Genomic DNA, 14,157 nt, shown 5'->3' with positions numbered 1-14,157 from the left:
GCACAGGCTCAGTAGTTGTGGCTCATGGGCCCAGTTGCTCCGCGGCATGTGGGATCTTCCCAGACCAGGACTCGAACCCGTGTCCCCTGCATTGGCAGGCAGATTCTCAACTACTGCGCCTCCAGGGAAGCCCAGAAATAACTTTTTGAAAGGATAAATATTGTGCCAAATCATCCTCTGATTACATACTTTAAAAATAGTTTCAATGCATCAGTATATTCACAATACACACACACACACACACACACAGACCCACGATGAGTTTTGTACACATATGCCATATTCAGAATATTTTGTGTTAACATATTTTTTCTGTCACTCATCAACAAATGTTTCCTGAGTGCCAACTTTATGGCAGGCTCTGAGCATCAAATAATGAGTAGGATTCATGGTCTCTATGGGAGCTGACAGTCTAAAAGAAAAGATTACTTATGAATAGATCGCTCAGTATGATATGAAAATATTTATTTATTTTAATATTTATTTATGTATTTTGGCTGTGCCGGGTCTTTGTTGCAGCATGCGGTATCTTTTAGTTGTGGCATGCAGACTTCTTAGTTGCAGCATGTGGGTTCTCAGTTGTAGCGTGTGAACTCTTAGTTGCGGCATGCATACGGGATCTAGTTCCCCGACCAGGGGTTGAACCCCAGCCCCCTGCCTTGGGAGCATGGAGTCTTACCCACTGAACCACCAGGGAAGTCCCCAAAAGTACTTATTTAATTATTAGCAATATTCTTCATGTTAGGACTGAGCACAGTGCCTGACACATAGTAGGCACTCAATATTTGTTGACTGAATGAATGTTAATAAATCATAGTTTATATTTGGCTTTATCATGCTATTTGATGTTTGGCTAACAAAGCGTTTTTCTGGAACAGCTTAAGAGATAAATGAATCAAAACTTTAAATTGACAATGCTGTATTATACCAGTTTTAAAACTGAACTGTAGGATATATCTCATGTTTGTTGGAAGCCACTTATAGACCACTAAGATTATATAGATTTCTGTAAGCTACAACTTAGTCTAACATGATACAAGTATATACTTGAACAATAAATTTTTATCAATGTGCTTGATAAGCATGAGTGGTGATGTTTTTGTCAAACAGATGAAAATAAGGTGATGGTGTCCCTATTATAATTTTTTGTTATAAAGAGTCATTTTTTTGTAGAAAAATTGGGAAATGCAGAATCTAAGAAAAAAATTCTTACAAATAAAGTTATAAATGAATTATAATGAAATTACTGTTAACATTTTGTTGTATTTCCTCACAGTCTTTTTCTTCTTTTACATGTGTATATTTTTTAAGGAAAGTTGAGATCGTTGTGTGCATTCTCTTTTGTAGTCTTTCCCCCCCACTCATCATTGTCTTGAGAGCACTTTTCTCTATCATTAAAATTTCTCCAAAAGTATGATTAGTGGTATAAATACCGTAGTTTATTTCACCATTTCTCTTTGGATAATTTGGTTTGTAGCAGGTACTGCTTATTTGCCTACCTTTTCTCTCCTCCTTCCTTACTATCAAATCCCTGTTTTGTTCAGATAAATAGGATTGGGGGTTGTCAGGGATAACTAAATAGGTACCTGGGATGGGTGGAGATCATACTTGCAGATTGTAACATTGCACACTCTACCTATTTAAAAGTTCTCAGGGAGAACTTTTAATTTCAGAGAGGGAAGGCCCTTATCCCAGCCCAAGGGAATGAATTCTGGTTGGTTTGAACTAGTCATGGCAATCCATTCCCTGTTACCAGTGACTAGTCCAGGGTAAACATGAGATCCTCTTTTGCCCAGTAATATATAAAGGGACTTCTGCATGTTGTGTTGTCATTGTTATTTGTGTGTGTTGTTTTGAAATTTTTTCTTTCCAGATGAAAAGACTCTTGCAAGGTGAAAGCTTTTGGACCCCCATTCCCCTATGTCATGTCAAATGTGGGTGTGTGTACTGTAGCAGCCATTTTGTGACCATGAGGAGGTGCTATAACTAAGAATGAAAAGCAGACCTGCTGTGAATAGCAGATCAAAGAGGGAGAGGGGGCATGATTTCTTGGTGAAGATGTTGAGCCGGTACACTAAACCTAGACATCTTGCCTCCAGACTGTTTGTTTTCTGAGATGTTTAAATGTCTTTATGGCTTAAGCAGCAGTTAATTGGATATTGTATCACTTGTACTGTAAGTGGTACAAGGTTGTTTTCCAGTTGTTTCCATTCTGCATATTGCTGCAATTAACATCTTTTTGAATACATCTTTAATAGCATTTCTGATATTTCCTTAGATTGGATTCTTATAATAGAATGAGTATTTTTAAGAGTGTGAGCATTTCTAAGACTTTTGATATGTATTGCCAAATCATTTTCACAGAACTTTATTTTCTCTTCCATACTTAATAATTTCTCTTTCCTTGAGCCTGTATGAGAGAATCAAGGCATGATGATATTTTTTTTTTCCATGCCCAGAGCAAGCATTGATCTTTCCTGAAGCAACGTGGGCTTTGGTAGTACACCAGGGACTGGTCCAAATGTGACTGATAAAACAGAATAGTAAAGTTTCACTTTTGTCTGAGCCTTTTGATATTCCTTCTTCATTTGCACCCATTATAAAGTACTTCCTCTGTGGTAGGGGAAGCTAAATTTTAGTTTCCTTTCATTGATTTTATAATAAGAGAAAGGATTAAAGGGAACCTTTTCAGCATAGGATGTGTTGTACTAAATGCACAGGAGCCACCAAAGAGAAAATGTTATCAGATGTTTAGGTGATGTAAATGTTATCAGACGGACAACTAATGAACAGTTGTTGACATATAGAAATGATTCTTGAGATGGAGTAAAAATTCTGTTCACATAGGAATACAAAGAGTATCGAACAGATTTTCTGATAATCATGACCTTTAATTGATGTGTACAAGATAATTGTACAGTTGCATACTGATGTATAATACGAGGAAATAAAACTTGAGATTAGAGGCTGAGAAGTATATCAACCAAATTACATTGTAGTGTGGATGGGCATTATAACTCATTACTTCAAAAAGTTTAGTTGATCGTTACAGGAGGCAGAGATAAAGACCAAATAATTCAAAAGATATATCATGTTCTTGGTTGGGAAAGGTAAGTAGGAAGAGAGAAAGTGCTTTCTATGTTTATATATGAATTTAATGTACTTTTTCCTTGGAATATTTTGTGAAATTTGAAATATTATGTTGAAAACAAAAGTCAACCAAAAGAAAAAGCCATCCAATTATATTCGTATATTCGTAATTATATTCGTATATTTACATTTTATAGTGTTTATTTTGCAAGGTGTGTCTCAAAATGTACATTGTTTTGATCCAACAATTTCATTTTTGAGAAACTATACTGCAGATGTACTCATAATTATGTACAATGACATATGAATGGTTTGTCACAATAATTGAGAAGTTCTACTGGCATTTAATAAGCAGGGTTCAGGAATACAAAACATCCTGCAACAAAGAATTATGCTTGTTAATAGTACCTAAGTTGAGAGGCATTGTTAAATTCTGGGGATGCGGAGATAAACAAGCAAAGCCAAGTCCTTTATTGTTTTGTTTTGTTTTTTTAATATTTATTTATTTATTTGGTTGCACCGGGTCTTAGTTGTGTCAGGTGGGCTCCTTAGTTGCGGCAGTCAGGCTTCTTAGTTGTGGCATGCATGTGGGATCTAGTTCCTGACCAGAGATCGAACTCGGGCCCCCTGCAGTGGGAGTGCGGAGTCTTAACCACTGCGACACCAGGGAAGTCCCTACTGTGTTTTCTAGTGAGAGAGATGGCATCTTATATCTGCTTAGTGTCTATCAGGGTAAGGGACAAAAGGGGGACAGGAGTAGCTAATTTAGTTGGAGATCAGGGAAGTCCTATCTGAAGAGGTAATATTTGAACAAAAACTTGAATGACCTGAGGGAATGAGCCATGTGTAGATGGAGGGGTGGGGTGAGTACATTCCAGGCAAAGGGCATATCAAGTGTAAAAGCTCTGAGGAAGGAGCAAGCCTAAGGCAGCCCAGGAATAGAAACAAGGTCAGTGTGGCTAGACAGAATGAGTAAGGGGACAATGTAGACAGTGTATCAGAGACATAGGCAGGGTTTACATGATGTCAGGCCTTGCAAACCATGGTAGAGTTTGGGTTTTATTCTGAATGCAGTGGGAAGCCATTAGAGCTTTTTTGTTTGTTTATTTGTTTGTTAAGCATGGAAGTGACATATTCACATTTATTTATGTTTTAAAACAATTACTCTGGCTGTTACGTGGTGGACTGACTATGGGAGCCCAGAAAGACTAGTTAGTAATCTTATCCAGTAAGCATAGGCAGGAGATGTTCGTGACTTAGAGTAGGCATTTTGAGAAGCATTTGGATTCAGGATTTTGAAGTCTTTCCTTTCAAAAAGGAGGGAAGTCTTGGTTGAATTAAGCTCTTAAGGTCATGGCACATTTATTACTAGTCTTTTCTAAGTCCCTCTATTGTTTTGTTTTGTTTTTCTTATCTGTGACCTCTATTTTCCTTACTCCCTCTCCCAACTATACATGTTGCTATTGTATTTAGTATATGCGTCAGAATACATATATTATTAATTTTTTAATATATAACGTTTTGGTGGGAAAAATATTTTAATTTTACATAAATGTTTTGGTGCTATTCAGTCGTTCTCAAACTTTAGCATGCATCATAATTACCTGGAGGGCTTGTTCAAAAACAGATTGCTGGAGCCCACCCCAGAATTTCTGATTCTTTAGGTCTGGGATAGACCCTGAGAATGTATATTCTAACAAGTTCCTGTGTGATGCTGATGTACCACACTTTGATATGAATATGACCACCCTGAGAATCACTGCTGTAGCTGTCTTTCTGTTGATTTTTGTTTTTACATGTCAGTATGTTTTTAAGATCTATCTGGGTTTCTGTCTGCTCCATAGTATCCCATAGTATACATCTATGACATTTTAGTTCTCTGTTCTCAGTGGTGGACACTAGGTTGCCTCCAGTTTCTTTCTATCATGAACACTGCTGTGAAGCACACCCTTATATAAATCCACTTATGGTCCCATGTTTTAGTTTCTCTATGGTTTATGAACAAGAGTGGGATTGCTAGGGAAAAGGGTACCTACCTTCATATAACACTTGAACTGATTATTGCAGATCAGTCTTCAGAACAGCTGTACCAGTCTGTACTCCTACCAGTAGCACCTAAGAGTTCATATTTCCTCCTGTCCCTCTTCCAGAATTTGGTTTTATCTCATTTTCTAATATTTACCAAAATGATAAAGTAATATCTTATTGTCATTTCAATTAATATTTCTTTAATTACTAATGACACTGAGCATCTTCTCATATATTAGCCATTCCACCCATACAATCACTGTTGAGAGTTTCTTGTATGACATTTCAGAGATAGGTTAAGCATATACAAACATATTTGCATATCTGTTTTAAAAAATAAATGTACTTATTAAGGTACATTGCCCTTTAAGTGCTGCTTTATCTGGGTCCCACAGATTTTGACATGTATTGTTTTTATTATCATTCAGCATTTTTTAAAGAATTATCTTTAAACCCTAAGACAATGAAGCAGTATGTTTTTTGTTTCCAGTCATGTGGGATTTTTTTAGAGTTAGTATTTTGTTACTGATTCTAATTAGCATAATTTAATTAGAGAACATAATCTGAATAATATTCATTCTTTGGAATTTATTGAGACTCCCTTTGGAATTTATTGTGGTACCCAGTAGATTTTTGTGACTATCCCATATATACTTGAAAATAATGCATTCTGTACTTGTTCACTTGTTCTCTATAAGTTTGATTATTTTTGTTTGCTTGAACTATGATTTACTTTTGGGTCTGCGTCAAAATCTCCAGCTAGAGTTATTGATTTATCTGTTTCTCACAATAGTCCTGTCAATTTTTGCTTATGTTTTGAAGCTGTATATGAATGAGATATGTATATTTTATGATTAGACTATACGATTGATTTTCATTATTCACGGATTCTGTATTTGTATATATGCCTCCCTACTAAAATTTATTTGTAATCCCCAAATCAATACACATAGTGATTTTGAGGTCCTAGGCCCTCTCAGTAGAACGATCTAGGAGATATATATACGTATGCGTGTATATATATATATATATATATATATATATATATATATACACGCATACGTATATATATGTACACACACTATATATATATATATATATATATGTAGCTTGGTTATATATAGTGTGTGTATATATATATATATTATATATTATATACATATATAACTTGGGTTAGTTCTCCCCCCTCCCATCCCTTTCTTTGTTACTTTGTTATCCATTTATAATACAGTTAGGCTCATTTGTTACTGTTCACATTATATTTGGGATTTCTATCACATGCTGGTTGATTTAAATACTTATTTTGAGTAATTTTAATACCCAAATAATTTTAATTACTGTGGTTCTAGAGGTCAAACCTATCTGAAGAGGTATGCTTTGAGAAGTGTCACTCCGACCTCATCCCTCCTAACCTGTTCCCAGTCCCCACTTCTTTCCACCCATTTCCTCTATGCCTGCTCTAGGTAACCAGTCTCTTTAGTTTATGATTTATCTTTCCCTTATTTCTTATGCACAAATGAGCAGCTAATATATGTTTTTCTTATACCCCTTCTTTATTACATAAACAGTAGCATACTGTAGATACTCTTTCATTTTGCTTTTTTCTTAACAGTGTATCCTAGAAATTGCCCCAAATCAGTTTATAGAGAGATCTTTCTCATGTTTTTTTTCATAGCTTCATAGTACTTCATTGTGTGGATGTATCATAATTTGCTCAGCCTCTCTCCTTTGTATGGTCATTTAGGTTGTTTCAAATACTTTGCTATTACAAACAACACTGCAACCTGTGTGTATGTATTTTCTTATTGTTGGAAGTGTTTCTTCAGGGTAGGCTCCTAGATGTGGTCAAAAGTTAAATGTATATGTGGTTTTGTCAGTTCTTGCCGAATTGTTTTATACCATGCAAATTATTTTTATGTAGTCAAATTTACCCATCTTTTCTTTTTTTGCCTTTGGACTTTTAGTCATTAGTTTTAAAGTTTTTCAGTACACTAAAGCTAAAGAAAACTCACCTCATGTTTTCTTCTAGAACTTGTATGGTTGCATTTTGATATTTAGATCCCTTATCCATTTGTTATTCATTATGTGAGATATGGTTCTAATTTTTTTTTGAAATAGCACCAGTTGTCCCAGAGACATTTCTTAAGAAGCTCATCATTTCTCCAGTGATTTAGGGTGCCACCTTTCTTATATCTCAAATTTTTATATGTACGTGCATTAATTTCTGACCCATTTTATTCCACTGGTATATTTATCTACATATAGTGCCAGGACCACTATTTTAATTTAGGAAGTTTATAGTATGTTTTAACCATCTTTTTCAGTGTTTTTCTGGCTGTTTCCTGGCTGTTCTTACATGTTTATTTTGCCATATAAATTTTATTATCAACTTGTCTAACTCCATAAAATAGCTTATGGTATTTTTATTGGAAATGTAATGGGTTTATAAACTAGGAAAAACTATAATCTTTTCTTTTTTCTTTTTTTTGGCTGCACTGTGCAGCATGTGGGATCTTAGTTCCCCGACCAGGGATGGAACCCTCGCCCCCTGCAGTGGTAGCGCAGAGGCTTAACCACTGGACCGCCAGGGAAGTCCCAAGAACTGTAATCTTTTAATGCTGAATCATCCTATCCAAAAACAGGGAATGTCTTTCCATTTGTTCATGTCTACTTTTGTGTCTTTCAGGAGTGTTTTTTTAACTTTTTCCTGGTATGAGTTTTATACATTTCTTGTTAAATTTATTCCTATGTAGTTAATCTTCTTTGCTGCTATTGTAAATGGAGTTTTGTCTAGCATTGTGTCCCACTTATTGTTTGTGTATATGAAGGCTATCTTGTATGTTAATTTTATATCCTTGCATGTTACTGAATTTTTTATTAGTTTAGTTAGTTGTATCATTGATTCTTCTGGAGTTTATCAGGTATGCTATTATATCATCTGCAAATAGAGATAGTTTTTGTTTTTCTTTACTCATTGTTAAGCCTCTAACTGATTTGTCTAATTCAGTTGGCTAATACCTCTAGTACAATGTTGAATAGTAGTGGTATTAGTGGATATCCTTGCCTTGTTCCTGATTTTAGTGGAAATGTCTCTACTGTTTCTCCACTAAATAAAATACAGGTTTTAGGACTAAGGTATGTGTGTGGGTGACTTTACTGTAGAGATCTAGATATTTGGATGGAACATTGGAACAGAAATTAAGAGATTTCTATGAAGGCTACGCTCTTACGTTCTTTCAAATTCTAGGGCAGGGAGTTCCCTGGAGGTCTGGTGGTTGGGACTCTGTGCTTCCACTTCAGGGGGCACGGGTTCAATCCCTGGTCAGGGAACTAAGATCCCACATGCCATGTGGCACAGCCAAAAAAAAAAAAAAAACCCACAAAACCAAAAACAACAAAAAAGACAAATTCTAGGGCAACAGCACAACACACTCAAAAGCTGGAATTCTTCATGTTTCAACTTGGGAATATCAAAGAGATACGCCATTATAGCAAGTCATTTGAATTTGTATAAATTGTCTTTATGTGTTATTGTGATCAAAAATAAAAATTTTATCCTTGTGTTTGTCTTGTAGTGTGTGCTGTTTTTATGGAGTTTAAAGATTAATCATCCCAAAACATTGTTTCTGCTTCGAGGAAATCATGAATGCAGGCATCTTACAGAATATTTCACCTTCAAACAGGAATGTAAGTATAATCACTCCTCCAGAACTTTTTAAGTTATCCTTTAGCCAGTCCCAGCGAATTAAACACAAAGAAAACAAACTAATGGACCTTAAATGCTTCCTGTTCTGTTTTTGTTTTTGTTTTGTTTTGTTTTCTGGTGAGAACCTAGATTCCACTTTTTAACACTTGTTTTGAAAATAACTTTTGAGTATCCCCCTGGGTCTATAAGTAATACATTTAGGATATTTGGAAAACGTTTAAAAGTCCAAAGATATAAATTGTCCACAATTACACCACTTAAAATTAATCACTATTATCTCACTATTTGGTATATAGTCTTCTATTCTTTTCTGTATACATAAAAACCTATCATTGGGCTTCCCTGTTGGCGCAGTGATTGAGAGTCCACCTGCCAATGCAGGGGACGTGGGTTCGTGCCCCGGTCTGGGAAGATCCCACATGCCGCGGAGGGGCTGGGCCCGTGAGCCATGGCCGCTGAGCCTGTGCGTCTGGAGCCTGTGCTCTGCAACGGGAGAGGCCACAGCAGTGAGAGGCCCGCGTACTGCAAAAAAAAAACAAAAAAAACAAAAAAAAACAAACCTATCATGAAATAGTTCAGATATATCTATATCCATACAATCCTCCCTTGATTTCCGGGGAATTGGTTCCAGGACCCCCACAGATACCCACATCCGCAGATTCTCAAGTCCCTTATCTAAAATGGCATATAGTATTTCCATATAACCTTCATGTATTCTCCTGTATTCTTTAAGTCATCTCTAGATTATTCATAATACCTAATACAAATGCCATGTAAATAGTTGTAAATACAATGTAAATTTTATTTAAATAGTTGCTGGCCCACTGCAAATTTAAGTTTTGCATGTTGGAACTTTCTGGAATTTTTTTTTCCCCCAAATATTTTAGTTCCGCAGTTGGTTGAATCCGTGGATGCAGAACCTGTGGATATGGAGAGCCAACTGTATATATTTTTGCAATAAAGTTGGGCTCATAGTATATGTACTGTTTAATAAACTGTTCTTTTCATGTTATATAATAGCATTTTTCCATTTTATTAAATATTTTTTAACATGACTTTAAAATATAATATTAATGTTTTTAAAGTATTCGATCTTATGAATGTACTATCATGTGTGGCCAATTTAGTAGCAACTGTAGGACATTTAGGTTGATTCCAACTATAAATAATACTGTAATAGTAAAAAAAAATTTATTATTAAAGGTAGAATTTTTTTGAAACTCAAAACATTACAAGCTGATTTAAAAAACAAAAACAGGGAATTCCCTGGTGGTCCAGTGGTCAGGATGCCGTGCTTCCACTTCCACTTCCACTTGGCCCAACTAAGATCCTGCAAAGCCTCAAGCCGTGAGGCGAAGCAAAAACAGAAACAAAAACCTCACAGATTTCTTTGACCAGAATCTAGGTACTCAAAATTGGCTCTAAGTAACATGCAGCATGATGGTGACTATATTGGGCTTGTTTGGGAGAACTTGCCTCTGGACATTTGCATGTATCATCTCTTGTTTCCCCAGGTGTGTATCTGCTTAGAAGACCTACATCCTTACTTCATTCGTGTCATAGCCTCAGAGATTTTCTTCCCTGGTTGCTTTTTCTAAATTAAAATCTCATCACTTTATTCTCATACCCTACTTTTTTTTCCCATAGCATCTATCAATACCTGAAATTTTGATATATCCTATATATATATAATTTATATATTTTTAATATATTTATTTATTTACTGTCTTTCTCTCCCACCAGAATTTAAGCTGCATGACAGCAGGGTGGTGTTTTGTTCTCTGTTGTTTTTCCAGAACACTATGTAATAAGTCATAGTAGATGCTTAACAAATATTGGTTGAATTAAATTGTTGAATGAATGATTCTTTGTGATTTATATCTTTAGAATAGACTCTCAGAAAAGAATTACTAGGTGTCCGGGCATGAACATTTTAAAGACTTTTGGTACATACTCTAGCACTCAGAAAAATTATATATCAGTTTATACTACATGGAATTTTTGTATTGTTATAGTGAAAGGAAAATACTGAAATAAAAAACAGAATTATACCTTTTTTCATTTCTAAAGTGTTAGTACATTCTTTATAAAATAAGAAAGGTAGAATAATCTCTTGTCTAGCTCTAAAGTCTACCTCTTTCCCCCCATAATCCTGAATATATAAAAATGCTTTGGGACTTCCCTGGCGGTCGACTGGTTAAGACTGCACTTCCACTGCGAGGGGGCAAGCGTTCCTCCCCTGGTCAGGGAAGTAAGATCCCACCTGCCATGTGGTGTGGCCAAAAAAAAAAAAAAAAAACCTTTATTGTTCATATAATTGATATTTTGATCATGGATTTTACTTTGTGTCCTATTCAGATTTCTCTTCAGATTATCATCTTGGAGGAATATATTATATTTGAAGCTTTATTACCAAAAGAATATTCAAAGTTGAAAAAAACTTTGAAATTTGTTTTCAGAGACTCAGTTTATTCAGCTGCCACAAAATCCCTCTACTTACAACTGGAGAATGTTCCCAATGCTCATTTTAACTCTTGTTACCAGTAGCTTCCTACATTGAAGTTAGCAGTTGTGATGACAGCCTTCCTCCTAGTAACGCCTGAAATGAAAGGTCTTTCTTATTGAAAGAAATTTTAGAGTGTGAACACTTAAAAACCCTGTGAGAGAAAAGTCAGCTACAAATGGGCAAGATATAGATCATTCCAGGCCTTGGAACTTATTGAAATAAACACTTTAAATCAGTAATTAACCAGGAAGTTTAAAATAAATTAGATCTACTGTTGGTGAGTGTTTAAATTGGTGTAAAGTACTTGAAGAGTAATTTTGCAATATCCGTAAAAATTTCTGACCCAGCAGTTTGGCTTCTAGGAGTTTATCATGAAGATTGTATCTTTTCTTTTTTTAATTTATTTATTTTTATTTTTATTTATTTTTGGCTGCGTCGGGTCTTTGTTGCTGCATGCGGGCTTTCTCTAGCTGCGGAGAGCGGGGGCTACTCTTCGTTGTGGTGCACGGTCTTCTCATTGCGGTGGCTTCTCTTGTTGTGCAGCACAGGCTCTAGGTGTGCAGGCTTCAGTTGTGGCGCACTGGCTTAGTTGCTCTGTGGCATGTGGGATCTTCCTGGACCAGGGCTCGAACCCGTGTCCCCTGCATTGGCAGGCGGATTCTTAACCGCTGCACCACCAGGGAAGCCCTGTATCTTTATTTTTTAATACTGCATAACAAATTACCACAAATTCAGCTGCTTAAAACAGCACATTTGTTATCTCATAGTTACTGCAGGTCAGAAGTCCAGGCACAGTATGGCTAAATTTGCTGCTCTGGGTCTCAATGGGCCAAAATTAAGGTGTCACCAAGGGCTGTGTTCTCATTTGGAGCTTGGTGTCTTCCAAGCTCACTAGTTGTTGGTGGTCCTTATTGACTGTAGGATTAAGGCCCCTATTTTCCTGCTAGCTGTTGGCTAGAAACTGCCCTCAGTTTCTAGAGCCCAAATGCACTCTCTGCCTTCCTCTTCTGTGATCAGCCAGCTGGAGAAAACCCTCTGCTTTTCAGAGGCTCACCTGATTAGGTCAGGCCCATCCAGGAAAATCTCCCTTTTGCCATAATGATACATAATCATGGGAGTCTCAGCGTATTTCCAAGTTCCACCCACTCAAAGGGGCACAGATTATACAAAGGTATAGGTCATTGCAGGTCATTTTAGAATTCTGCCTACCACACTATATACTCAAAAAGATAAGAAGATATGGATGTATAAGGATGTTCATTATAGTGTTAATTGTAATAGCAAAAAAATAATAATAAGGGATAATATATCTAAAAAATGGAATGGTAGACAGCTGTTGTAAGATCAAGGTGGATCTAGATGTACTGATATGGAGAGCTGTTCAGATATATTGTTAGGTGATGGAAGCCATTTGCAGAACACGTATGGTGTGATCTCCTTTGTAAATTAAAAATATATAAGGTGCAGAAGTAATTGGTAACAGTGATTACCTGTGGGAAACTGGATCAGGAGGACTAGTACTTTTAATTTTTTACCTTCCCATAGGACTCCGTGAATTAGCTTTTCACCACCACCATGTAATACTATTATACCAATTTTTTAAACTGGTAACTTTCAAATTATCCATTTAGGGCCAAGCATTTAAAAGGCTTTTTAAAGCATCCCAGGTAATTCTGTAGCACACTGCTGGTTAAGAACACCTCTTCCAGAGGCTTGGAAAGTATCTACTGTTTGTCATTTGAGAACCACTTCATCAAGTACTTTAAAAATTGGAAATATTTTGCATTGTTTTTCTAAGCCAAATATTAAGGTGGTCCTCATTACACCTCTGTTTCCTTACTTGGGAAAATTAAACAGTGCCTATCAAGCAGTTAACAAAGGCCCTGGAATGCTCAATATTTGGCAATAGATAAGTAATGAAGAAAAAACTGTGTATGGATGCCTCTGAATTAAGATTCATGTTTTTTCGGTAACATTCTATGTAATTCTTCCTCTGTTTTTTCAGAGTTCTTTTTTTGATTAGTATAATTGGTTCAGACTGTTTTCAGAAAATAGAACAATAGGTTTGGGAAACATTTTGAGTGTGTCATTTTGCACAGGATTTCTTATCTCAGGTTTTTCTTTGCTTTTCACAGCTGTAATTTAAACCACGTTTCTTTCTTTTTCTCTTATCTGCCAATATACTCCTGTTTCATTCTAATGCTGCATCCGAAATGTTAATAAATCTTGGAATAAGCACACAAATTCAAGTACAATTTCAAATTTTGTTCCTATATAAGGAAAGAGCATGTGTGCCACTTTGCATGAGTGTTTTTACTGATAAGCTGATCTTTCTTAAAGGGCCACTGTAACATTTAGAATCAGCACCTTATAACTACTGTTAAGTGATGCTTAGTTCCAAATTGTGCAGCTGCAATCTTGTTAATATTTCTAGGAGGGGCAGGTGGAGGCATTTCTTTTCTTATATCAAGTTTTAAAGTGCTTTATATTGCAGAGATTTTTAAAATTTCTTTCAAATCCAGAGATAATTTGAGTAGCAAAGTATAACAGTTAATTTTTGACATATCATTTATCTTTGCAAAAACATCTCTTTATTGTTATGTACTTGGAAAGCAAGAAACCTAGTGGTTTTGTGATTCCATCTCATAGCTCTGGGTCCATATTTCTAAAGTAAATTAATTTCTTATTTCCAAGGGCCCCTTTTTTGATGTGTAGTTAAACAGCTTACTGAAATTACAGGAGGTTCCAGAAACTCCTGTAATTTTGTTAATGAAAACAGTATTGTTATGACAGGTTGATTTTTTTTTTTTTGAAATAAACAAATGTT

At 35.7% G+C, this 14,157-nt stretch overlaps 1 protein-coding gene across 5 annotated transcripts in view; it reads left to right on the top strand.

The window, feature by feature from the left end:
- Positions 1-14,157, top strand: part of PPP3CC (protein phosphatase 3 catalytic subunit gamma) — a 98,030-nt gene that overhangs the window by 44,877 nt on the left and 38,996 nt on the right. For all 5 annotated transcript variants that reach the window (XM_073805859.1, XM_033857700.2, XM_033857701.2 and 2 more), the window contains exon 4: positions 8,694-8,805. In XM_073805859.1, the coding sequence (XP_073661960.1) occupies positions 8,694-8,805 (112 nt within the window). The remainder of the gene's footprint in view (positions 1-8,693; positions 8,806-14,157) is intronic.

Source organism: Tursiops truncatus, chromosome 6 (genome assembly GCF_011762595.2).
Source record: "Tursiops truncatus isolate mTurTru1 chromosome 6, mTurTru1.mat.Y, whole genome shotgun sequence".
NCBI lineage: Eukaryota > Metazoa > Chordata > Mammalia > Artiodactyla > Delphinidae > Tursiops > Tursiops truncatus.
Note: the sequence above shows the minus strand (reverse complement) of the source record. Positions and strands in the feature narration are given on the sequence as shown.